This window comes from Dama dama, chromosome 20 (assembly GCF_033118175.1).
Source record: "Dama dama isolate Ldn47 chromosome 20, ASM3311817v1, whole genome shotgun sequence".
NCBI lineage: Eukaryota > Metazoa > Chordata > Mammalia > Artiodactyla > Cervidae > Dama > Dama dama.
The window spans coordinates 109,936,480-109,963,078 of record NC_083700.1 but is presented as its reverse complement, the minus strand read 5'-3'; the positions used below and the strand labels follow the sequence as shown (position 1 = coordinate 109,963,078).

At 42.6% G+C, this 26,599-nt stretch overlaps 3 protein-coding genes and 1 pseudogene across 9 annotated transcripts in view; all 4 read right to left on the bottom strand.

The window, feature by feature from the left end:
• LOC133041636 (UDP-glucuronosyltransferase 1A1-like) overlaps nt 1–26,599 on the bottom strand; it is a 146,661-nt gene that overhangs the window by 70,703 nt on the left and 49,359 nt on the right. Inside the window, exon 1 of one of the 2 annotated variants that reach the window (XM_061122514.1) lies at nt 17,451–18,336. The exons of the other annotated variant lie outside the window; for it this stretch is intronic. Coding sequence (XP_060978497.1) covers nt 17,451–18,314 — 864 coding nt within the window. The 5' untranslated portion in view covers nt 18,315–18,336. Of the gene's footprint in view, nt 1–17,450; nt 18,337–26,599 lie in introns of those variants that run through there. 2 annotated transcript variants of the gene reach the window in all.
• Nucleotides 294–2,056, bottom strand: LOC133041281 (UDP-glucuronosyltransferase 1A3-like; annotated as a pseudogene).
• On the bottom strand, nt 8,258–17,357 carry LOC133041638 (UDP-glucuronosyltransferase 1A3-like). Of its 6 annotated transcripts, none has more exons than XR_009689276.1 (3): nt 12,901–17,357; nt 9,968–10,253; nt 8,258–8,989 (listed from the first exon to the last, which is right to left on the bottom strand). XR_009689276.1 is itself a non-coding variant. In XM_061122519.1 (3 exons), the coding sequence occupies exons 2-3, from the start codon at nt 13,762–13,764 to the stop codon at nt 12,293–12,295; spliced, it is 909 nt and encodes a 302-aa protein (XP_060978502.1). In that variant the 5' UTR covers nt 13,765–14,408; nt 14,889–17,357; the 3' UTR covers nt 11,233–12,292. The 6 variants fall into 6 exon arrangements, 3 of the variants coding, with proteins under 3 accessions (XP_060978503.1, XP_060978502.1, XP_060978501.1); XR_009689277.1 differs by having other exon boundaries at nt 9,973–10,253; XR_009689275.1 differs by lacking the exons at nt 8,258–8,989; nt 9,968–10,253 and adding exons at nt 11,233–11,595; nt 12,208–12,337.
• On the bottom strand, nt 23,680–24,816 carry LOC133040394 (UDP-glucuronosyltransferase 1A3-like). The gene has a single exon (XM_061120116.1). It carries the CDS (start codon nt 24,351–24,353, stop codon nt 23,700–23,702), a length of 654 nt encoding a protein of 217 aa, XP_060976099.1. The 5' UTR covers nt 24,354–24,816; the 3' UTR covers nt 23,680–23,699.

Genomic DNA, 26,599 nt, shown 5'->3' with positions numbered 1-26,599 from the left:
CACTCCTCTCAAAGACCATCACAACCTTTACCACACTACTGCAGACACTTTAACAATTCACCACAACAGAGACTGTTAGAAAGAGAATGAGAGGCAGGAACTTTTAGAAAGATCAATATATATTAAGCACCTGGAGGTAAGATGTTTGTAAAAACTATGTTTCACTTGGGAACTCCCAGGCAAGCCAGTGGTTAGGATTCAAGCCATCGTTGCCAAGGACCCAGGTTCAAATCCTGGTTGAGGAACTAGGGTCCCACAAGCACTGCAGCATGGCAAAAAAATAATAATAATAATTAAAAAAACATGTGTTCCACTTGGAACACTGATAAAATAAAAGCAGCAATACAGATCTGAGATCACGGTTTCCTGTTGGCACAGTTGACATCCCCAGTGAACACCATGTTGGGCATGATTGGCCGCGGGTAGTCCATCACAAAGTCTCCTCTGAACAGCCACATAGATCCAGAGCCAAGAATCTCCCCCAGTGACAACTCTCTCTGAAGAAGCTCAGAGGCCATACATGCATAAGGAGTGAAAGTAACTTGGCAAATGTACTTCAGGCTCAGAGGATAGAGCATGTTCTTGACCCTTTGGAAGAATGTCATGTGGTCTGAATTCACTATTAACAACTTAGGAACAGAAGAGAAAATGTTTGGGCATGCATGCCCTCAAAATCTAAGTCACACAGAGGGAACACAATAAATAAATAAATACGGTAGAAATCAACAGGTACTTAGCCAGCCCCTGTGGGGAAGATAGCAAATCAACCAGGATGGCACGTTTAGGAAGGACTGATGCTGAAGGTGAAACTCCAATACTTTGGCCACCTGATGCAGAGCTGACTCACTGGAAAAGACCCTGATGCTGGGAAAGATTGAGGGCAAGAGGAGAAGGGGGTGACAGAGGATGAGATGGTTGGATGGCATCACCGACCTGATGGACACGAGTTTGAGTAAGCTCCGGGAGCTGATGATGGACAGGGAGGCCTGGTGTGCTGCAGTCCATGAGGTCGCAGAGTCGGACACGACTGAGCGAGTGAACTGAACTGAACAGCTGAGCACGTTGTCTAGCACTGCACATGCGCCTCAGGAGGTGCTTGCTTGGTCCCAGGCTACTTCGTGCGGCGTGCCTGACTGAGCTCCACCTAAAGAGCTGCGGCATTACTACTACCTTGTGGCTGTGTCTGTCGGGTCACCCACGAGAGGAGGGAATACAGCGTGTCTGCTGCTATGGCTGCGGTGCCAACCAGGAGAGAAGAAATGCGTCTGCAGTTTCCACGGCTCCTTGAGTCTTGTTCCAGCCTCTTAGCTTGCGCCTTGCCTACCACCGGTTCAACAAACAGTGCGCAAGTGAGATACAGCGAAACAGTTGTTGCTGTGAACTGGATGGGCAAGACAGCCCTCCCTGGGTACATAGGGTCCCTTAAAACTGCATCAAAGGGACTGGCATTCAAGTGCCTTACCAGGTCCTTGGAATACAACAATCCCTCAAAAGACCTTACAGAGAGCAAACGAACAGTCGTTACAGACATCATAGCTCCCAGAAACAGTGCTAGCAAGCATCCTCTTTCAAAAAGCAGATGAACATGACCCCTCATGAGAGAATCATATTCTTCCTGCGTGTCAGGAACTGCATAGATTTTTGTGGTGAGAAAGCGCTCTGCCTGGGTGTGTATATTCACCTGCAGAGGAACAACCACTGCTCAGTGGCCTTGGGCCTGGAGCTCTTTAATGGCCTCCCTGCATGCTAAGCAAGTGGCTGCCCTCCAGGGGACCACCAGCATGTTCCCAGACTCAGTCCATCGCCTGATGTACAGACAGAGCAGGAGTCCAGCCAGCACCTGCCATGGAAGCTGCAGTTCCAGGGCCATCTCCACACAAACCAGAAGCTACTGAGTCTCCGGTCGAGCTATGCCACCTATATTTGTTCCCTTTATCTTATCAAGTCACTTAAGCAAAAAGGCATGGCATTGGAAGGCAGTTTGCCATCCATACATTAATCATTACAGGATAAGTCCATGCCTGGGTTTCATCACCTCTGATTTCACCCTGGGAAAGTCCCTTCTTCCCATATCTTGGAAAATCTCTGACTCTGCTGCTCCCAGTAGGGAACATTCTAGGTCACTGAAATGTTTGTCATCCAATTCCCAAAATATTTGTCATCCATCCAAAGGCTGCATGGGTACATTCCCTTTGATCACCTTCTGCCTCTCCGCTAATCACACTCTACAGGGCTGGACTGAACACTCAGAAGTCACCTCTGTCCCAGTCCCCACCCAGAACCTCTGGTGCATGTGACCTTATCTGAGAACTCTTTAAACTCTTTCCCCTGATTGATGGGTGAACAAGGAGCACTTCCTTGTTCACTTCCAGGGAAACATATAACATCGCTGAGACAGCTTTCTCACAGCAGGAGGGAACCTGGTGGTCTTTTTGTTCCTCTTCCACACTGAGACACCTCTTTCACTGTTTAAGGGGAGAGTCTTTTGGAGGAGCTGTCGTATATGGAAATATCTGATGGAATTCCTGATGAAGACAACAGAAGTGATGTTTGAAACACCTGTATGTATCAACTTCCTGGAATAAGAGTTGCTATTTCTAAAGCATCAATGGGCAAGGCAACACTTAGCAGTGACACAGTGGGGTCAGAGAGCACCAGTCCCGAAGATCTGCACACCCTGGACATAGGGAGCTGTCCCCTTGTCCCCAGCCAGTCTCTCTGAATCCTCTTCTGATGCTGAAGGTGTCAAGTCTTTTGCTACTCTGTTTAGGGACTGGGGTTTACCTTAATCTGGGCTTTTATTATAGTTTATGTTCAGATTTTTCTCCAAGGTCAGTTACAGTGTTGAGTCCTGATAAGGATAGATTCCTCCAAAACAGAGGGGCTCCTGAATTTGTGGGACCCTTCTGAGGTGGGGCCTGTGCAACTGCTTGCATCTCAGGCCCATGACATGGCCCTGCTACAGAGATTGATGCTCCTGTGTGCTCAGCAGGATATGACATCTCCGTGTCCCATCTGCCCTGGGGATGATGTGGGAGGACTTCTTGGGCTGCCCAGCCCCAGACCAGCAAAAATGTGATCAGCTGCCCCGTGTTTGCCATTCAAAGTAACACATATACTAAGCCAACTAAGGCTACACAGTGCACTTGGGGGATTGGAAACTGATGGTATTTTCTCTGGTCCAGTTAGAGCTTTAAATCTACACTAGAATAAAATAGATGAAGAGGCATACAACATCATACCTGGGAAGAATGAACACTCTAACTCTTGGTTTTGCACCAAATTAAGGTATAGATAAAATGGTAGGCCAAGTCAAATCTCATTGAGATTTGTAATATGACCGAAAAAATTCACCTAGAAGCATTTCTGGTTTCTGACAGGAGTGACTCCTATCAGATCAATGCTCTCAAACAACTTTTAAATACATTTTTCAAGTAAAAGAGATAGACTTCATATATATGGTCAAATTATTTTGGGCAAGGCTGCACAATATTCAATAGGGACGGTCTTTTCAACAAATGGTGCTGGGGAAACTGAGTGTCTGAATGTAAGCAATGAAATTGGACTCTTACTTATGCCATATATTATTTTATATTTGTTTAATTGCTAATTCGTGTCGGACTCTTTTGCAACCCCACCAGGCTCTTCTGTCCATGGAATTTCCTAGGGACGAATACTGGAGTGGGTTGCCATTTCCTTCTCCAGGGATCTTCCTGACGCACAGACTGAACCTTTGTCTGCTGCACTGACAGGCATATCCTTTACCATTGAGCCACCAGGGAAGCCCAATGCCATATAAAAGTTCAACTCAAAATCAAAGACCTAAATGTAAGACCAAAGCTATAAAACTCTTCAAGCTAGACATATGAGAAAACAACACAACATTGTATTTGGCAAAGATTTCTTGAAATTACACCAAAGAATAGCTAATAAAAAATTAAAAATTGGACTTCATTAAAAAATTTTAAATGTGTGCATCAAATGATATTAACAACAGAGTAAAAACACAGAGTTGTTAGGATACATTCAAACTTAAGATACAGATATATAAGTATTTATGTATGAACTTCATGTTGTGTTAATTGCTCAGTCGTGTCCGACTCTTTGCGACCCCACGGACGGTAGCCCACCAGGCTTCTCTGTCCAGGGGATTCTCCAGGCAAGAATACTGGAGTGGGTTGCCATTCCCTTCCCCAGGGGATCTTTCCAACCCAGGGATCGAATCTCAGTCTCCCGCATTGCAGGCAGTTTCTTTACTATCTGAGCCACCAGAGAAGCCAAGACCAAAACGGCACACCATAGAGTGGGAGAAAACATTTGCAAATATATCTGATACAGGATTAACATCCAGAATATATACAGAACTCGTGAAACTCAACATCAGCAAAAAGACCTGATTCAAAATGTACAAACAACTTAGACACTTCTCGAAAGAATATGTGCAAATAACCAATAAGCATTGAAAAGATGCTTGACATAATCATTAGGGAAATGCAAATCAAAGCTACAATGAGATGTCTCCTCACCATTAGGATGGCAATCATAAAACAAACAAAACAAAAAACAAGGCTTAGGAAAAAATGTGGAAAAATTGGAACCCTCATGGGAATGTAAACTGTTGTAGCCACTTTCAGAACAGAATGGCAGCTCCTCAAAAACTTAAATATCAGATGATCTAGCCATTCCACTTCTTAGTATATGCACAAAAGAATTGAAAACAGAGTCTTATAGAGGTATTTGTACATCCATGCCCAGCAGCATTATCCCCAATAGCCTAAATGTGAAAGCCAACCATGTTCATTGGCAGATAAACAGACAAACAAACTGTGCCCAATTTATACAATGAAATATATTTCAGCCTTAAAAAGGAAAGAAATTCTAACAACATATACAGCAACATGAATGAATCCAGAGAACATGATTCCAAGTGAAAATGCCAGTATCAAAAAGACAAATACTGTACAACTCCACTTATATTAGGTATCTAGAGTACTCAAATTCATAGACACAGAAAGTAAAATGGTGGTTACCAGGGGCTATGAAGTGGGAGAAATGGAGAGATGTTGTTTAAGGGGTAGAGAGTTTCAGTTTTTCAAGACGAAGAGTTATTATGGAAATTGGTTGCACAACAATATGACCATAATTAACACTACTAAACTGTACACTTAAATATGGTTAAGATGGTAAATCTTATGTTAGGGATGTTTTACCACAATTAAGCATTAAAAAGAAAATTTTATGAAGAAAACACAGCAGTCATAAACCTGTGTGCAACGATCTAAAAGCTATATATCTAAAGAAAAACTAGTAAAATTTCCAAATGTAATTTGAGAAAAATTCTGTTAAATGGGGGAATATTTTTAGGTATTATTTTCTGAATTGGGCACATTGAGCTTTTCTTAATAGAAAAATTTTAAATATATATCTTTAGGTTTACATATGGAATGTTTACAAACATTGATCATATGCTGTCTCACATAGTAGCCACTGACTACGCATGAATATTGAGTACTTGAAATGTGTAGAGTCCAAATTACCATGTGCTGTATGTATAAAAGACATACCAGGTCTGGAGGACTTAGTATGAAATTTTTAGTTTCTATGTGTAGTGAGTATCATGTAATCTGTGAAAATTGACAGTTTTGCTTCATCCTGTCAACACCAATCCTGGAGCTACCAAAAACTACTAGAACTCATCAATGAATTCAGTAATGTTAAGGCATACAAAATTATTATACAGAAATCTATTGCATTTCTATACACTGACAGTGAACTATCAGGAAAAGAAATTATTAATAATATTACCTGATATATTTTCAATTATATCAAAAAGAATGTAATACCTAGGAATAAATCTAAGAAGGTTAAAGACCTATACTCCAAGAACTATAAGACACTGATGAAAGAAATTGAAGATGACAAAAACAAATAGAAAGATACACTGTGGATACATGGATTTAAAGAATTAACATTATTAAAATGACCTGACTACCCAAGGCAAACTACACATTCAACACAATATCTATCAAAACACCAATGGCATTTTTCAAAGAACAAGAAAAAAAACTCTAAAATTTTTATGGAAGCATAAAAGACTGAATAACCAAAATAATCTTGAGAAAAAAGAACAGAACTGGAGCAGCAACATGGACGGGCCTTAGAGATTATCATACTAAGTGAAGTAATCACAAAAAACACACATATCATGTGATATCACTTATATATGGAATCTAAAAAATGATTCAAATTGTTGGGGTCCTTTAATGGACTGGAAACCGGAGGTCCAGAGTCGATGATAAGAAAGTGAAAGAGAGAGCTGGAGGGAGGGAGAGAGAGAGACAGAGAGAAAGAGAAAGAAAGAAAGAAAGACAGGGGGACCCAAGCTCTGATGGAGCAAGGGTGCTTTATTAGCAGAAATGCAGGCTTATATATCTTTAGTAAGATGATTACTCAGCTATTACACAGGATGAAATTTTATCAATAGCCACAATATGGATAGTCTAATACATACAAGGTCGCTGATGCTGAAAACAGTTACTGAGGGGGATTCACACATGTCTCATCCTATGACCTTAGTCCCGGGAACAGCGTGCTGTTTCACTCGTTCCTGGAATAAGAACTGATAAAGAAGAGAGAATCCTTGAGAAATAGCAACATATTGAATTCCTTAAAGTCAAATGTCCCCTGACACAAATAAACTTATTTTTCAAGAGAAGCAGACTCACAGACATAGGAAAGAAATTTTTGGTTACCAAAAGGGAAAGAGAGAGGAGAGTTAAATTAGGAGCTTGGGATTGACAGCTACACATCACTATATGTAAAAGAGATAAACAGCAAGTTCCTACTGTATAGCAAAAAGAACTACATTCAATACCTTGTAATAATCTGTAATGAAAAAGAATATATATCTGAATAACTTTGCTGTATGACAGAAATTAACACATTGTAAATTAACTATACTTCAGTTTTTTCAAAAAGAGTCAAACTGAAGGAATCACACGTCCTGCTTTAAAACTATACTACAAAACTACAGTGATCAAAGCAGTAAGGTACTGACACAGAAACAGACACATAGATCAATGGAAGAGAATATAGAGCAGAAATAACTTCAAACCTATATTGCAACTAATCTACAACAAAGGAGGTAATAATATACAATGGAGGAAAGATAGCCTCTTCAGTAAGTGGTACTGGGAAAACTGGACAGCTACATGCAAAAGAATCAAACTGGATTGCTCTCTCACACCATGAACAAACATAAATTCAAAATAGATTAAAGATTTAAATGTAAGACCTAAAGCCATAAAACTTCTGGTAGAAAACATAGGCAGTAACCTCTTTAACTTTGATATTAGTATTAAATATTTTTTGGATATGATTTCTCAGACAAGAGAGACAAAAGTAAAATAAATGAATGGGACTTTATCAAACTAAAATCTTTTGAACAGCAAAGAAAATTACAAACAAAAGGGAAAGGTCACCTTCTGAATGGAAGAAGACATTTGCAAATAATATACCTGAATAGGTTAATATCCACAATACACAAAGAACTCATACAAGTCAATACCAACCAAAAAAACAAATAACATGTTTAAAAATGGACTGAGACTTAAAGAGACATTTTTCCAGGGAAGACATATAGATGGCCAATAGGCATGTGCAAAGATGCTCAACATCACTAATCATCAGAGAAATGCAAATCAAACAACAATGAAATATCACCTCGCACCTATCAGAAGGGCTATTATCAAAAAGACAATGAATAACAAAGGTTGGCAAGGATGCAGAGAAAAGGGAGCTCTAGGGCAGTATTGCAGGCAATGTAAACTGTTGCAGTCACTATGGAAAGCAGCATGAATGGAGTTTCTCAAAAAGTGAAAAATGAAACTGTCATATCATCCAGCAACTCCACTCCTGGGTATTTATCCAAAAAATATCCTCCCAAAAAACATTAATTAGAAAAGATATATGCACCCCTATGTTTATTGCAGCCTTGTTTACTACAGCCAAGAATATTGACTATTGAATATTACTCAGCCATAAGAAAGAAAGAAATCTTGTCATTTGTGACAACATGAATGGACCCAGAGGGTATCATGCTTAGTGAAGTAAGTCAGGGAAAGACAAATACTGCATGATTTCACTTATACATGAAAAATAAAAGGCAAAGGAAATGAACAACTAAAACAAAACAGAAACAGACTCATAGAGAACAAACAGGTAATTGACAAAGAGGAGGAAAGTGAGGGAAGGAGAGAGAAGGCTGCGGGGGATTAAAGTACAAACTTTTGACTGCAAAATAAATGTCACAGGTATGAAAGGAGTGTGAGAAATACAGTTAAGAGTTATGTAATACATTTCCATGATGAATACCATAGCTAGATTTATTGTGGTGATTATTTTGAAGTGTATCAAAGTACTGAATCACTAAGTTGCATAATAGGAGCCAACATAGTGCTGCAGACCAACCATACTACAGAAACAAGCAAGCAAAGTCATAGAAAGAGAAATAAGATTTGTGGCTACCAGAGGCAGGAGATGCGGGGAGGGAGACTGGATGAAGGCAGTCTAAGGGTACAAACGTGGAGTTATAAGAGAAATAAACACTAGGGATGTAATTAACAACATTAACTCCTTTAATTTTGTGTCTACATGAGATGATTCGTGATCACTAAATTTGTTTTAGTAAACATCTCATGATCTAGGTACGTCAAATCACTCTGCTGTCCACCGAAAGCTTCTACAGGAAAGTGACAAGCGAAAGTGTGAGTCGTTCAGTCATGTCTGACTCTTTGTAACCCCATGGACTGTAGCCCGCCAGGCTTCTTTGTGCATGGAATTCACCAGGCAAGAATACTGGAGTGGGTAGCCATTTCCTTCTCCAAGGGATATTCCCGACCCACAGATGGAACTCAGGTCTCCAGCACTGCAGGCAGAGTCTTTACCATCTGAAACTCCAGGGAAGCCTGTCAACTATATCTCAATAAAGCTGAAAAAAACAAAGACAAACAAGTACCTGAAAATTTTTTATATTGAATATATGTTTAAAAGATAGTATTTTTATATATTTCATTCAGTAAAAATTATCAAAATTAATTTAAACCCTCTTTTTGATTTCTTAAATATATCTACCAAAAAGCTTATTTTTAATATATCTACTAAAAAGCACAATTGCACTCATTTCGCATGCTAGTAAAGTAATGCTCAAAATTCTCCAAGCCAGGCTTCAACAATACGTGAACCATGAACTTCCAGATGTTCAAGCTGGTTTTAGAAAAGGCAGAGGAACAAGAGATCAGATTGCCAACATCTGCTGGATCATCAAAAAAGCAAGAGAGTTCCAGAAAAACATCTATTTCTACTTTATTGACTATGCCACAGCCTTTGACTATGTGGATCACAATAAACTGTGGGAAATTCTGAAAGAGATGGGAATACCAGACCACCTGATCTGCCTCTTGAGAAACCTGTAGGCAGGTCAGGAAGCAACAGTTAGAACTGGATATGGAACAACAGACTGGTTCCAAATAGGACAAGGAGTACGTCAAGGCTGTATATTGTCACCCTGCTCATTTAACTTATATGCAGAGTACATCATGAGAAACGCTGGGCTAGAGGAAGCACAAGCTGGAATCAAGATTGCTGGGAGAAATATCAATAACCTCAGATATGCAGATGCCACCACCCTTATGGCAGAAAGTGAAGAGGAACTAAAAAGTCTCTTGATGAAAGTGAGAGAGGAGAGTGAAAAAGTTGGCTTAAAGCTCAACATTCAGAAAACTAAGATCATGGCATCCAGTCCCATCACTTCATGGCAAATAGATGGGGAAACAGTGACAGACTTTATTTTTCTGGGCTCCAAAATAACTGCACATGGTGATTGCATCCATGAAATTAAAAGACGCTTACTCCTTGGACGGAAAGTTATGACCAACCTAGACAGCATATTAAAAGGCAGAGACATTACTTTACCAACAAAGGTCCATCTAGTCAAGGCTATGGTTTTTCCAGTAGTCATGTATGGATGTGAAAGTTGGACTCTAAAGAAAGCTGAGTGCCGAAGAATTGATGCTTTTGAACTGTGGTGTTGGAGAAGACTCTTGAGAGTCTCTTGGACTGCAAGGAGATCCAACCAGTCCATCCTAAAGGAGATCCGTCCTGGGTGTTCATTGGAAGGGCTGATGTTGAAGCTGAAACTCCAATACTTTGGCCATCTGATGTGAAGAGCTGACTCATTTGAAAAGACCCTGATGCTGGGAAAGATTGAGGGCAGGAGGAGAAGGGGACAACAAAGGATGAGATGGTTGGATGGCATCACCGACTCAATGGACATGGGTTTGGGTGGACTCCAGGAGTTGGAGATGGACAGGGAGACCTGGCGTGCTGGGGTTCATGGGGTTGCAAAGAGTCGGACATGACTGAGCAACTGAACTGAACTGAAAAATCTTTCAGTTACGTTGTGACTTGCATTAGATTTCTATTGGACCATTCTGTACTAGACTATAAAGAAACCTATTAACATTTTTTAAAGCAGTGACTCTACAAGAAACATTCTCTGATTATAATTCAGAATAATTGCAAAAGATAATAGAAAGATGGCTGCAACAAATGTTAACTATATGGAAGTTAGGAAACAATCTCATTAAAAAAAAATACTCACTGACTCAAAGAGGAAACCAAAAACATGCATTTAAGTTAAAGAAAATGAGAGCAGTTTATACTAAAATCTAAGGAATGGGGAGAATGTTTTATCTATGACCTTCAGTTCTTCATTATTAACAAAACATAAAGGAACTTAATGCTTACATAGGAAGTTATAAAAACAGCTATAAAGTAAAACAAAGGAAACAAGATGATATCATCAACAAAAACAATAAGCTGCAATTAACGTAATAGAAAACAAAAATAGTAAAAAGAATAAGCAAATAGAGAAGTTATTTCTTTGAGGGGACCCATAAAATATCTCAACCCATCATAAACCTTAAGAAGGAGAAGGTACAAAAATATTACAAATTTTATCTTTCCTATTGTGAAAAAAATTTCCATAAACATTTAAAGGAGTCACATCTAAGGATAAACCATATCAAATAAGTAAGACTGACAAAATCTCAAAGCAAAAAATAATTTAGTTGGAACAAAAATGGTAAGAGTGTGCTTACCATGTATAACATTTGACAATTTCAGGGTAAGTGATCTTTCAATTGGCAGAAACATCTAAATTCTCCAGATGACACAACTTGTCCTGCTGGGCATATTTTAAGTAATGACAATAGACAATATTTGTGTGCTCACAGTGACAATATTAAGGTCAGAATGGTTAACTCTGGGCTTCCCTTGTGGTTCAGCTAGTAAAGAATCCGCCTGCAGTGCGGGAGACCTAGGTTCGATCCCTGAGTTGGGAAGATCCCCTGGAGAAGGGAACGGCTACCCACTCCAGTATTCTGGCCTGGAGAATTCCATGGACTGTATAGTCCATGGGGTCGCAAAGAGTCAGACATGACTAAGCGACTTTCACTTTTTTCATGGTTTACTCACCCAGTCAAGGTCATTCAGCTAGGAAAATGGGAGTGACGACTTGAACCAATGCCGTTAATTCTAGAAAATACACTCACATAGAAAAACTAACAAGAACAGCACCTCCTTACATTTCACTTTTTACAAATCTCACAGATACATACATGTTTCATAATTGGACAAATGCACTGCGTGAAGAAGAAAATCAAGTAGAATAAAACTTTGTAGTGTGAGCAATAAAGAAAAATGAAGTTAGAGTTGTGAAATAATAAATACATTAATGAAAAGAGATGTATAAATCAGAATACGAAAACTATAAGAGGCCTTAAGTCAAGGAAGTTAATATAAATTCAGTATATGTGACAAAAGAGGGCAAAAAAAGATGGTTGATTCAGTGGATAAGAAAACAAATCTTGCCCGCAAGAGTCCTATTTCACTTTAACTCACATATTCAGGATTAACATATGAAGACTCTGAAACCATTAGGAGTGCAATAGTTCCCACCATGGAAACTTGGGGTGTGGTGACCTGGGCTAGGGATGATTTGCAAATGTGGTCACCCCTCATAACAAATCCTTTCTCTTTGAGACTGAGGTCTCAGCATCACTGTCCAGACCTTCACTATGTTCCTAGGCTCAGTTTTAGCTCCTCTCCAGCCTCTACAACTAGCCTTTAATGACCTCTGTGTCCCACCTTGATGACCTTTCTGTATGGAATCCAACTCTGTACGCCCCTACATTTTACTCCAGACCCCAGCTCCTGGCCAGAAGACATCTGCTCAGCACAGCTCCATCTCTGAAGAGGTGTTCTCAATTATTTCTCTCTGTAATCACAGAAAACCCAACTTCTCTCCCTGACATTGTCTCACTTACATTTAATTTATTCCACTTCTCTAAAACTTCTGATTTTTCGGTGTTTAGGTCTTCTGTGACCACACCTAAATCCCTTCCATGGTAAAACTACTCTGAATTATCAGGGCAACAAATGCAATCTGCCAGATCTTCATTCCTCCTATTGAACACCTTCAAAGAAAAACCCCTGATGGATGGATAGATGGCTCATGTTCTCTGCTCTACCTCAGCTAGAGAAAACTGAACAACCTTTACTACATTTTCTTTACAAAATGACAATCACAGTTGAATCACACATGGCTGGTCGATCCTGTTACAGACCCTCACCCCTACCTCTCATTCCTCTCAAAGACCATCACAAACCTTTACTACACAACTGGTACACTATAACAAATTTACCTCACCAAAGACTGCTAGCAGGAGAATGAGAGGTGGAAATCTTTAGATAGATCAGTATATAATGAAGAACCTTGAATTAAAGTTTTTTTTAAAAACTGTGTTCCACTTGGAACATTGAAAAAACCAACATACACACCTGAGATAATGGTTTCCTGTTGGCACAGTTGATACCCCCAATGAACACCATGTTGGGCATGATTGGCCGTGGGTAGTCCATAACAAAGTCTCCTCTGAACAGCCACACGGATCCAGAGGCAAGAATCTCCCCCAGTGACACCTCTCTCCGAAGAAGCTCAGAGGCCATACGTGCATAAGGAGTGAAAGAAACCCAGCAAATGTACTTCAGACTCAGAGGGTAGAGCATGTTCTTGACCCTTTGGAAGAATGTCATGTGGTCTGAATTCCTTGTTAATAACCTGGGAACATATGAGAAAGGGTTTGGGCATGCAGTGCCCTCAACATCTAAGCCGCACAGAACAGATCGCAAGAAAAACACAGTAGGAATGGACAGGTACTTAGCCAGCACTGCCCCACAAGGGTTAAAAGGATCTGTTAAAACCACATCAAAGGAACTGGCATTCAGGTGCCTGATCAGATCCTTGTTATACAACAGTGCCTCACAAGACCTTGCAAACAGCAAAGACATATTTTTCAAAGAAGCCATAGCTTCCCAAAACATGGTTAGAAAATGTAATCTTTGAAAAAACACATGAATATGGCTCCTCATGACGGAAACAAATTCATCCTGTGTGTAGGGAACGGCATAGGTTTTCGTGGTGAAAAAGTCCTCTGCCTTGATGTGAACATTGACCTCCGGAGACAGGACCACTGCCTGGTGACCTCTGGCGTGGAGCTCCCGAACGGCCTCCCGCATGCTGAGCCAGTGGCTGCCCTCCATGGGGACCACCAGCACCTTCCCAGCCTCGGCCCATCGCCCGGTGCACAGACAGAGCAGGAGTCCAGCCAGCACCTGCCGCCGAAGCTGCAGTCCCAGGGCCATCTCCGCACAAACCAGAAGCAACTGACTCTCTGGCCGGGCAGTGATGCCTATATTTGTTTCCTTACCTTGGCATCAAGTCACTTGAGCACGATGGCATGTCATTGGAGGGCAATCTGCCATGCTTACATTAATCATTGCAGAATAAGTACATGCCTGTGTTTCATCACTTGTGCGTTCACCCAGGGAAGACCACTCCCATTTCCTGGGAAAAAATAAGACTCGAGGCTCTCTCTGGGGAACATTCTAGTTCACTCTCTTGTTCTTCATCCAACACCCAAAGCAAGACTGTGCCTGCCAATTCCCTTGGTCACCTCCTACCTCTTTGCAAACCCTGTTCTCTGGGGCTGGACTGAACGCCGAGGAGTCACCTCTGCCCCAGTCCCCACCCAGAACCTCTGCTGCATGTGACCTTATCCGAGAACTCTTCAAACTCTTTCCCCCCATCGTGAGTGGACTCAGAGCACATCTGGGGAAGCATATAACATCACGAGAACAGCTTTCTCTCAGCGGGGAGGGGATGGTGGCTCTCTGGTTTGTTCCTGTTCCACACTGCACACCTCTTGCACTGCTCAGGAGAGTCTGTCGGAAACATCTGGAAGGATCCTTGAAGACAGCAGCAGAAAGGCTGCGTGAGAATTCTTTCTCTGTGTCATGGAAGAGAAGTTCCTGTTATCTAAATCATCAACGGGCAAGGCAGCTCTCTGTAATGACAGTGGGGTTCAGAGGGTGCTGGGCTCCAGGGCCTACTTCACTTTGGGCAGGAGGAACATCCCCATGCCTCCATGTAGGCTCTCTGAATCCTCTTCGGAGGCTGACCCCACTAGGCTTCCACTGCTCTGTGTAGGGACTGAAGTGCACATTATTCTGGATCTTTATTACATCTTATAGTTTATGTTCAGGACTTCCCAAATGACACAGTAGTAAAAACCTCCTACAAATGCAGGAGACAAAGGAGACATGGATTCAATCTGTAAGCTGAGTGTCAGAAGATCCCTTGGAGTAGGAAATGGTAACCCACTTCAGTTTTCTTGCCTGGAATAGTCCATGGACAGAGGAGCCTAAACAAAGCTATACAAAAAAAAAGGTCTTAATCACCAGATAATCACAAAAGTGTGGTCACTCACCTATAGCCAAATATCTTGCATTGTGAAGTCAGGCAGGCCTTAGGAAGAATCACTATAAACAAAGCTATTGGAGGTGATGGAATTCCAGCTGAGCTATTGCAAATCCTAAAATCGATGCTGCTAAAGTGCCGCACTCAATACACCAGCAAATCTGGAAAACTCAGCAAGGGCCACAGGATTGGAAAAACTCAGTTTACATTCTAATCTCAAAGAAAGACAATGCCAAAGAATGTTCAAACTACTGGACAATTGTGCTCATTTCACATGTTAGCAAGATAATACTCAAAATCCTTCAAACAATATGTGAATCGAAAACTTCCAGATGAACAAGCTGGATTTAGAAAAGGCGGAGGAACCAGAGATCAAATTACCAATATCCACTGAATCGTAGAAAAAGCAAGGGAATTCCAGAAAAAAATTCTACTTCTGCTTCATGACTTCTTGAAAGCCTTTGATTGTGTGGATCACAACAAATTGTGGAAAATTCTTAAAGAGAGGGCAATAGCAGACCACATTACCTGCCTTCTGAGAAACCTATATGCAGGTCTAGAAGCAACACTTAGGACTGGACATGGAACAATAAACTAGTTCAAAATTGGGAAATGATTATCTCAAATCTGTATATTGTCATTCTCCTTACTTAATTTATATGCAGACTACATCATGTGAAATGCCACACAGGATGAATCACAAGCTGGAATTCAGATTGCCAGGGGAAATATCAACAACCTCAGATATGCAGATGATACCACTCTCATGGCAGAAAACGTAGAAGAATTTAAGACTCTCTTGATGAGAGTGAAAGAGGAGAGGGAAAATACTGGCTTGAAACTAAGCATTCAAAAATTAAGATCATGGTATCCAGTGCCATTACTTCATGGCAAATAGATGGGGAAAAGGTGGAAACACTGGCAGATTTTCTTTTCTTGGGCTCCAAAATCACTGCACATGGTGACTGTAGCCACGAAATTAAAAGATGCTTGCCCCTTGGAAGAAAAGCTATCACAAAACTAGACAGTGTATTAAAAAGCAGAGACATCACTTTGCCAACAAAAGTAGATACAGGCAAAGCTATGGTTTTTCCAGCAGCCATGTAAAGATGTGAATGTTGGACCATAAACAAGGCTGAGAACCAAAGAATTGATTCTTTCAAATTGTGGTGCTGGATAAGACTCCAGAGAGTCTCCTGGACAGCAAGGAAATCAAACCAGTCAATCCTAAGAGAAATCAACCATGAAAATTCACTGGAAAGACTGATGCTAAAACTGAAGCTCCAATACTTTGGCCACCTGATGAGAAGAGCTGACTCATTGGAAAAGACCTTGATGCTGGGAAAGATTGAGGGCGGGAGGAGAAGGGGACGACAGAGGATGAGATGGTTGGATGGCAACACTAACTCAATGGAGATGAGTTTGAGGAAAATCTGGGAGATAGTGAAGAACAGGGAAGCTTGGTGTGCAACAGTCCATGAGGCTGCAAACCGTTGAGCACAGCTTGGAACTGGACAACAAAAACAAAAATTCAGGGTTAATATAAGCAGACTCTGAAACTGCGAGGAAAGCAGTAGCTCCCACCATAGAAATGCAAGGTGTGGTGACTGGGCTGGGGTAGGCGTGGTGATGTGGTCAGTCCCTTCCTCTTTGACACTCAGTTCTCAGCATCACTTGCCCACCTTCACTGAGCTCTTAGGCTCAGTTTGACCTCCTCTCCAGCCCCACCACTAGCATTTGAGGACCTCGGTGGCCCATGCTGAAGACCTATCTGACATGCCGTTCAACTCTCTCCATCCCCCCATTTTACTCCAGACCCAAACTCCTGGTCAGAACACTTCTGGTCAGCACAGCTCCATTTCAAGAAACTCGGGCTCAATTATTCCTTTCTCTGATCACAGAAAGCCCGACTTCCATCTCCAGTTTGTCTCATTTCCACTTAATTTATTCAACCTCTCTGAAACTTCTGCTTCCCTTGGGGTTGAGGTGTCCAGTGACTACCCCTAATACCTTTCCAAGACAAAAACCTCGATGAAATATCAGGGCGATAAATGCAATTTGCCAGTTCTTTCCTCATCCAATTGAACACCCGCAAAAAGAAAACCCATGATGGATGGATTCACAGCTCAAGTTCTTGGCTCCTACTTGATTGAGAAAACTGCACGACCATCACAACAGAGGCTGTACAAAAGGGCAATCACGGGGGAACCACCCCATTCGTTGTCAAACCTAACATGGACCTTCACCCCTGCCTCTCATTCATCTCAAAGTCCATCAGAAACCTACACTACACTCCTGGAGCACTTTAATAATGTATCTCACCAAAAACTGTTCAAAGGAGAATGAGGTAGAAATTCTTTAGAAAGGCCAGTAGATAAGTAAGCATGTGGAAGTAAGCTGATCTTTTCAAATATGTTCCACTTGGGAATTCCCTGTTGGTCTAGTGATTGGAACCGTCCATTTCACTGCAAGGGCCTGAGGTTACAGTGTGGTGGGAAAGTTTTTAAATTTTTTTTTTAATTCAAGGAATGTGTTCCACTGGGAACACTGATAAAACAAAAGCAGTACAGACCTGAGATAACGGTTTCCTGTTGGCACAGTTGATACCCCCAATGAACACCATGTTGGGCATGATCGGCCGCGGATAGTCCATCACAAAGTCTCCTCTGAACAGCCACATGGATCCAGAGGCAAGAATCTCCACCAGTGACACCTCTCTCTGAAGAAGCTCAGAGGCCATACGTTCATAAGGAGTGAAAGAAACCCAGCAAATGTACTTCAGACTCAGAGGGTAGAGCATGTTCTTAACCCTTTGGAAGAATGTCATGTTGTCTGTATTTGTTGTTAATAATCGAGGAACATAAGAGAAAGGGTTTGGGCATGCAGTGCCCTCAACATCTAAGTCACAGGGAACAGAACGCAAAAAAAACACAGCAGGGATGGACAAGTACTTAGCCAGCACTGCCCCACAGGGGTGAACAGGGTCTGTTAAAACCACATCGAAGGAACTGGCATTCAGGTGCCTGATCAAGTCTTTGTTATACAACAGCCCCTCACAAGACCTTTCAAAGAGCAAAGACGCCTTTTTCAAAGATGCCATAGTTTGCAAAAACATCGTTACCCAATGTACTCTTTCAAAAAGCAGATGTACATGAGTCTTCATGAGGGAATCAAATTTCTCCTGTGTGTAGGGAATACTGTAGGTTTTCATGATGAAAAAGTCTTCTGCCTTGATGTGCATATTCACCTCTGGAGCGACGACCACTGCTTGGTGACCTCTGGCGTGGAGCTCCCGCACAGCCTCCCGCATGCTGAGCCAGTGGCTGCCCTCCATGGGGACCACCAGCACCTTCCCAGCCTCGGCCCATCGCCCGACGCACAGACAGAGCAGGAGTCCAGCCAGCACCTGCCGCCGAAGCTGCAGTCCCAGGGCCATCTCCGCACAAACCAGAAGCCACTGGGTCTCTGGCGGGGCTGTGCTGCCTATATTTGTTCCCTTATCTTATCATCAAGTCATTAAAGCAAAATAGCATGCCATTGGGAGGCAGCGTGCCCTGCTTACATTAATCATTACAGGATAAGTCCATGCCTGGGTTATATCACCTCTGATTTCAGCCCAGGAAAGGTTACCCCCTTATCTTTGAAAAACTCCTCTGACCTGCTGCTTCCTCTGGGGTGCATTCAAGTTCACTCTCTTGTTCTTCATCCAACACCCAAAGCAAGACTGTGCCTGCCCATTCCCTTGGTCGCCTCCTACCTCTCTGCTAACCGTGTTCTCTGGGGCTGGACTGAACGCTGAGGAGTCACCTCTGCCCCAGTCCCCACCCAGAACCTCTGCTGCATGTGACCTTATCTGAGAACTCTTCAAACTCTTTCACCCCATCATTGGTGAACACGGAGCACATCCGGGGAAGCATATAACATCATGAGAACAGCTTTCTCTCAGCAGGGAGGGGATGGTGGCTCTCTGATTTGTTCCTGTTCCACACTGGACACCTCTTGCACTGCTCAGGAGAGAGTCTGTAGGAGCAGCTGCCTGATATGGAAACATCTGGAAGGATCCTTGAGGACAACAGCAGAAGAGCTGCTTGAGAATTCTTTCTCTGCCTCATGGAACAGAAGTTCCTGTTATCTAAATCATCAATGGGCAAGGCAGCTCTTTGTAATGACAGTGGGGTTCAGAGGGTGCCGGGCTCCAGCGCCTGCTTCACTTTGGACAGGAGGGACCGACCCAATGCCACCATGCAGGCTCTCTGAATCCCCTTCTGATGCTGACAGTACTAGTTTTCCACTGCTCTGTGTAGGGACTGAAGTGTGCATTATTCTGGATCTTTATTACATCTTATAGTTTATTTTCAGGATTTCCCAGATGGTGCAGTGATTAGAATTCTCTTACAAATTCAGGATACACAAAAGACATGGATTCAATCTCTAGGTTGAGTGTCAGATGATCCCTTGGTGTAAGAAATGGTAACCCACTCCAGTTTTCTTGCCTGGAATAGTCCATGGACAGAGGAGCCTAAGCAAAACTATACAAAAAAGGTCTTAATCACCAGATAACCATGAAAGTGTGGTCGCTCATCTATAGCCAAACATATTGCACTGTGAAGTCAAGCAGGCCTTAGGAAGAATCACTATAAACAAAGCTATTGGAGGTGATGGATTTCCAGCTGAGCTATTGCAAATCTTAAAATTGATGCCGCTAAAGTGCTAAACTCAATACAGCAGCAAATTTAGAAGACTCAGCAAAGGCCACAGGACTGGAAAAGGTCAGTTTACACACCAACCTCAAAGAGACAAAATGCCAAAGAACCTTCAAACTACTGGACAGCTGTGTTCATTTCACATGTCAGTAAGGTAATGTTCAATATCCTTCAAGCTAGGCTTGAACAGTATGTGAATCAAAAACCTCCAGATGTACAAACTGGATTTAGAAAAGGCAGAGAAACCAGAGATGAAATTACCAACATACATTGGATCATAGAAAATGCAAGGGAATTCCAGAAAAAAACCTACTTCTGTTTCATGACTATTTGAAAGCCTTTGACTGTGTGAATCACAACAATGTGATTCAGTGTGTGAATCAAACTGTGGGAAATCCCTAAAGAGGTGGGGATGCAAAGCAGTCTATAGATCAACGCAATCCCTACCAAGCTGCCAACGGTATTTTTCACAGAACTAGACCAAAGAATTTCACAATTTGTATGGAAATACAAAAAACCTCGAATAGCCAAAGTAATCTTGAGAAAGAAGAAGGGAACTGGAGGAATCAACCTGCCTGACTTCAGACTCTACTACAAAGCCACAGTCATCAAGACAGTATGGTACTGGCACAAAGACAGAAATATAGATCAATGGAACAGAACAGAAAGCCCAGAGATAAATCCACGAACCTATGGACACCTTATCTTTGACAAAGGAGGCAAGGATATACAATGGAAAAAAGACAACCTCTTTAACAAGTGGTGCTGGGAAAACTGGTCAACCACTTGTAAAAGAATGAAACTAGAACACTTTCTAACACCATACACAAAAATAAACTCAAAATGGATTAAAGATCTAAATCTAAGACCAGAAACCATAAAACTCCTAGAAGAGAACATAGGCAAAACACTCTCTGACATAAATCACAGCAGGATCCTCTATGACCCACCTCCCAGAATATTGGAAATAAAAGCAAAAATAAACAAATGGGACCTAATGAAACTTAAAAGCTTTTGCACAACAAAGGAAACTGTAAGTAAGGTGAAAAGACAGCCCTCAGAATGGGAGAAAATAATAGCAAATGAAGCAACAAAAGATTAATCTCAAAAATATACAAGCAACTCCTGAAGCTCAATTCCAGAAAAATAAATGACCCAATCAAAAAATGGGCCAAAGAACTAAACAGACATTTCTCCAAAGAAGACATACAGATGGCTAACAAACACATGAAAAGATGCTCAACATCACTCATTATCAGAGAAATGCACATCAAAACCACAATGAGGTATCATTACACGCCAGTCAGGATGGCTGCTATCCAAAAGTCTACAAGCAATAAATGCTGGAGAGGATGTGGAGAAAAGGGAACCCTCTTACACTGTTGGTGGGAATGCAAACTAGTACAGCCGCTATGGAAAACAGTGTGGAGATTTCTTAAAAAACTGGAAATAGAACTGCCATATGACCCAGCAATCCCACTTCTGGGCATACACACTGAGGAAACCAGATCTGAAAGAGACACGTGCACCCCAGTGTTCATCGCAGCACTGTTTATAATAGCCAGGACATGGAAGCAACCTAGATGCCCATCAGCAGATGAATGGATAAGCAAGCTGTGGTACATATACACCATGGAATATTACTCAGCTGTTAAAAAGAATTCATTTGAATCAGTTCTAATGAGATGGATGAAACTGGAGCCCATTATACAGAGTGAAGTAAGCCAGAAAGATAAAGACCAATACAGTATACTAACACATGTATATGGAATTTAGAAAGATGGTAACGATAACCCTATATGCAAAACAGAAAAAGAGACACAGATGTACAGAACAGACTTTTGGACTCTGAGGGAGAAGGTGAGGGTGGGATGTTTCGAGAGAACAGCATGCATATTATCTATGGTGAAACAGATCACCAGCCCAGGTGGGATGCATGAGACAAGTGCTCGGGCCTGGTGCACTGGGAAGTCCCAGAGGAATCGGGTGGAGAGGGAGGTGGGAGGGGGGATCGGGCTGGGGAATACATGTAACTCCATGGCTGATTCATGTCAATGTATGACAAAACCCACTGCAATATTGTAAAGTAATTAGCCTCCAACTAATAAAAATAAATGAAAAAAAAAAAAAAAGAGGTGGGGATACCAGACCATGTTACCAGCCTTCTGAGAAACCTGTGTCCAGGTCTAGAAGCAACACTTAGAACTGGACATGGAACAACAAACTAGTTCAAAACTGGGAAATGATTATGTCAAAGCTGTATATTGTCATCCTTCTTACTTAATTTCTCTGCAGAGTACATAATGTGAAACCACACAAGATGAATCACAAGCTGGAACCAAGATTGCCAGGAGAAAAATAAACAACCTCAGATATGCAGATGATATCACTCTTGTGGCAGAAAACAAAGAAGAATGAAAGAGTCTCTTGATGAGAGAGAAAGAGGAGAGTGAAAAAGCTGGTTTAAAACTCAGCATTCAAAAATTAAGATCATGGTATCCATGCCATTAATTCATGGCAAATAGATGGGGGAAAAGGGGAAACACTGGCAGATTTTATATTCTTTGGCTCCAAAATCACTGCAGATGGGGTGACTATAGCCACAAAATTAAAAGATGCTTGCACCTTGGAAGAAAAGCTGTGACAAAGCTAGACAGCGTATTAAAAAGCAGAGACATCACTTTGCCAACAAAAGTAGATATAACCACTCTGTGGTTTTTCCAGCAGCCATGCATGGATGTGAATGCTGGACCACAAAGAAGGGTAAACACCAAAGAATTGATGTTTTCAAATTGTGGTGCTGGAGAAGACTCCAGAGAGTCCCCTGGACAGCAAGGAAATCAAATCAGTCAATCCTAAGAGAAATCAACCGTGAATATTCACTGGAAAGACTGATGCTAAAACCGAAGCTCCAATACTTTAACCACCTGATGAGAAGAACTGACTCATTGGAATAGACCCTGATGCTGGGAATGATTGAGGACAGGAGGAGAAGAGGAGGACAGAGGATGAGATTGTTCAATGGCATCGCTGACTCAATGGACATGAGACTGAGCAAACTCCAAGAGATAGTGAAGAACAGGGAAGCTTGGTGTGCTACAGTCCATGGGGCCACAAATATTTGGATATGGCTTGGTACCTGAACAATAATTCAGGGTTAATATAAGCAGACTCTGAAACTGTGAGGAAAGCAGTAGCTCCCACCATAGAAACGCAGGGTGTGGTGACTGGGCTGGGGTAGGCGTGGTGATGTGGTCAGTCCCTTCCTCTTTGAGACTCCGTTCTCAGCATCCCTGTCGCCACCTTCTCTGTGCTCTTAGGCTCAGATTGACCTCCTCTCCAGCCCCCACCACTAGCCTTTGAGGACCTCAGTGGCCCATGCTGAAGACCTATCTGACATGCCATTCAACTCTCTCCATCCCCCCATTTCACTCCAGACCCCAAATTCTGGTCAGAAAACTTCTGATCAGCATAGCTGCATCTCAAGAAACTTGGGCTCAATTATTCCTTTCTCTGATCACAGAAACCCCGACGTCCATCTCTGGTTTTGTCTCACTTCCACTTAGTGTATTCAACCTTTCTGAAACTTCTGCTTCCTTTTGGGGTTGAGGTCTCCAGTGACCACCTGTTATACCTTTCTAAGACAAAACCTCAATGAAGTATCAGGACAATAAATGCAATTTGCCAGTTCTTCCCTCCTCCAATTGAACACCCTCAAGCAAAAAACCCATGATGGATGGATTCACAGCTCAAGTTCTTGGCTCCAACAAGATTCAGAAAATTGCACGACCATCACAACAGAGGCTGTACGAAAGGGCAATCATGGTTGAACCACCCCATTCCTTGTCCAACCTAATACGAACCTTCACCCTTGCCTCTCATTCTTCTCAAAACCATCAAAATCTACACTACACTCCTGGAGCATTTTAATAATGTGTCTCACCGAAGAGTGTGTGAAGAATGAGAGGTAGAAACCTTTAGAAAGATCAGTAGATAAGAAAGCACTTGGAAATAGGTTGTCTTTTAAAAATATGTCCACTTGGCAATTCCCTGTCTGTCTAGTGGTTGGAACCTACCTTTTCACAGCAAGGGCCTGGCATTGCAGTGGGTGAAAACATTTAAAAATTTTTTTTAATTAAAAGAATGTATTCCACTGGGAACACTGATTGAACAAAAGGAGCAGTACAGACCTGAGATAACGGCTTCCTGTTGGCACAGTTGATACCACCAATGAACACCATGTTGAGCATGATTGGCCATGGGTACTCCATCACAAAGTCTCCTCTGAACAGCCACACGGATCCAGAGGCAAGAATCTCCCCCAGTGACACCTCTCTCTGAAGAAGCTCAGAGGCCATATGTTCATAAGGAGTGAAAGCAACCTGGCAAATGTACTTCAGGCTCAGAGGGTAGAGCATGTTCTTGACCCTTTGGAAGAATGTCATGCTGTCTGGATTTGTTGTTAATAACCGAGGAACATAAGAGAAAGGGTTTGGGCATGCTGTGCCCTCAACATCCAAGTCACAGGGAACAGAATGCAAAAAAAACACAGCAGGAATGGACAGGTACTTAGCCAGCACTGCCCCACAGGGGTGAACAGGGTCCGTTAAAACCACATCGAAGGAACTGGCATTCAGGTCTCTGATCCAGTCCTTGTTACACAGCAGCCCCTCACAAGACCTTTCAAAGAACAAAGACGCCTTTTTCAAAGATGCCATAGTTTGCAAAAACATCGTTACAAAATGTACTTTTTTGAAGACGTGTAAATCCATGGCTGATTCATATCAATGATGACAAAACCCACTGAAATGTTGTGAAGTAAACAGCCTCCAACTAATAAAAAAATTTAAAAAAAAAAATGTACTTTTTCAAAAAGCACTGGTACACAACTCTTCATGAGGGAATCAAATGTATGCTGTGTGTAGGGAATGGCATAGCTTTTCATGATGATAAAGTCTTCTGCCTTGATATGCACATTGACCTCCAGAGAGACGACCACTACTTGGTGACCTCTGGTGTGAGCTCCCGCATGGTCTCCCGCATGCTGAGCCAGTGGCTTCCCTCCGTGGGGACCACCAGCACCTTCCCAGCCTCAGTCCATCACCGGACGCACAGACAGAGCAGGAGTCTAGCCAGCACCTGCCATCGAAGCTGCAGTCCCAGGGCCATCTCCGCACAAACCAGAAGCTACTGAGTCTCTGGTCGGGCTGTGCTGCCTATATGTGTCCCCTTATCTTAATCTTATCATCAAGTCACTTAAGCAAAATGGCATGTCATTGGAAGGTAGCATGCCCACCTTACATTAATTGTTCCAGAATAAGTCCATACCTGTGTTTCATCACCTGTGATTTCACCCAGGGAATGGTCACTCCCCCTTTTCTTGGAAAAAGTCTTCAGACCTTCTGCTTCCTCTGGGGAGCATTCTAGTTCAGTCTCTTATTTTTCATCCAAGACCCAAGGCAAGTCTGTGTCTGTCCATTCCCTTGGTCGCCTCCTACCTCTCTGCTAACCGTGTTCTCTGGGGCTGGACTGAACGCTGAGGAGTCACCTCTGCCCCAGTCCCCACCCAGAACCTCTGCTGCATGTGACCTTATCTGAGAACGCTTCAAACTCTTTCCCCCCATCATGGGTGAACCCAGAGGACATCTGAAGAAACATATAACATCACGAGAACAGCTTTCTCTCAGCAGCGAGGGGATGGTGGCTCTCTGGCTCGTTCCTCTTCTACACTGGACATCTCATGCACTCCCCAGAGAGAGTCTGTTGGAACACCTGCCTGATATATAAACATCTGGAAGGATCCTTGAGGACAGCAGCAGAAGGGCTGCTTGAGAATTATTTCTCTACCTCATGGAAGAGAAGTTCCTGTTATCTAAATCATCAATGGGCAAGGCAGCGCTTTGTAATGACAGTGGGGTTCACAGGACACCGAGCTCCAGGGCCTCTTTCGCTTTGGACACGAGGGACGGCCCCATGCCTCCGTCTAGGCTCTCTGAATCCTCCTCTGATACGGACCACACTAGGCTTCCACTGCTCTGTGTAGTTACTGAAGTGTGCATTAATCTGGATCTTTATTAATCTTATAGTTTATGTTCATGGCTCCCCAGATGGTACAGTGGTAAAGAATTCTCCTACGAATGCAGGAGACACAAGAGACATGTACTCAATCCCTAGGCCGGGTGTCAGAAGATCCCTTGGAGTAGGAAATCGTAACCCACTTCAGTTTTCTTGCCTGGAATAGTCCATGGACAGAGGAGCCTAAACAAAACTATACAAAAAATGTCTTAATCACCAGATAATCACAAAAGTGTGGTCACTCACCTATAGCCAAACATATTGCACTGTGAAGTCAAGCAGGCCTTAGGAAGAATCACTATAAACAAAGCTATTGGAGGTGATGGAATTCCAGCTGAGCTATTGGAAATCTTAAAATTGATGCTGCTAAAGTGCTGCACTCAGGCGTCTTCTGTGAAGGCGTGGCCAGAACGGAGGTGGCATTGTCACCTGTCAGGCTCAGGTATTCCCTTGGCCTGGCTTCTCAGCCTCCTGTTAAGTTATGGCAGGTGACCTCTGAGGTGGCCGGGCATCCCTAGCCTCCCACGGCGGCATTGCCTCTCCCTCCTCGAGCCCCCTGGCCTGGTCCTGGGCAGGGCCTGGGTTGTGCAGATGGCCAAGTCCTACTTTTGTCCATCCCTAATGGGCAAATGCACCAATGGCAGCACACGGCAAGAGGTGCTCCCTGTGGTATCCGGAGACCCTGAGAGGTTCTTGGGCTGAGGACCGGCTTAGGCAGCCCCCTGCTCTGGACATACGGATGTGGTTGAAGAGGTTCTTGCTGCCTTTGACAGACAGTCTCTTGACTGACCCCTTTTATCAGTTGGCTCACAGCTTCTTCCAGACCCTCTACCTGTATGCACCCCCTTGCCCCATGGCCTCCCCATCTGAGGAGTCTGATAGCATTTAAAGCAGAAACACAACCAGCCCTACCCCCAGAAGTTGAACTTTTTGTCATTTATCT

What these genes read in the sequence shown, in the direction of transcription:
- LOC133041638 (XM_061122518.1), bottom strand. Translation starts at nt 13,764, where the DNA reads ATGGCCCTGGGACTGCAGCTTCGGCGGCAGGTGCTGGCTGGACTCCTG. An exon ending in ACAGGAAACCATTATCTCAG is followed by an intron (nt 12,338 to 12,900) that starts GTGTGTATGTTG and finishes CTGTGATTACAG; the next exon opens with AGAGAAATAATTGAGAACAC.
- LOC133040394 (XM_061120116.1), bottom strand. Translation starts at nt 24,353, where the DNA reads ATGGATTTACACGTCTTCAAAAAAGTACATTTTGTAACGATGTTTTTG.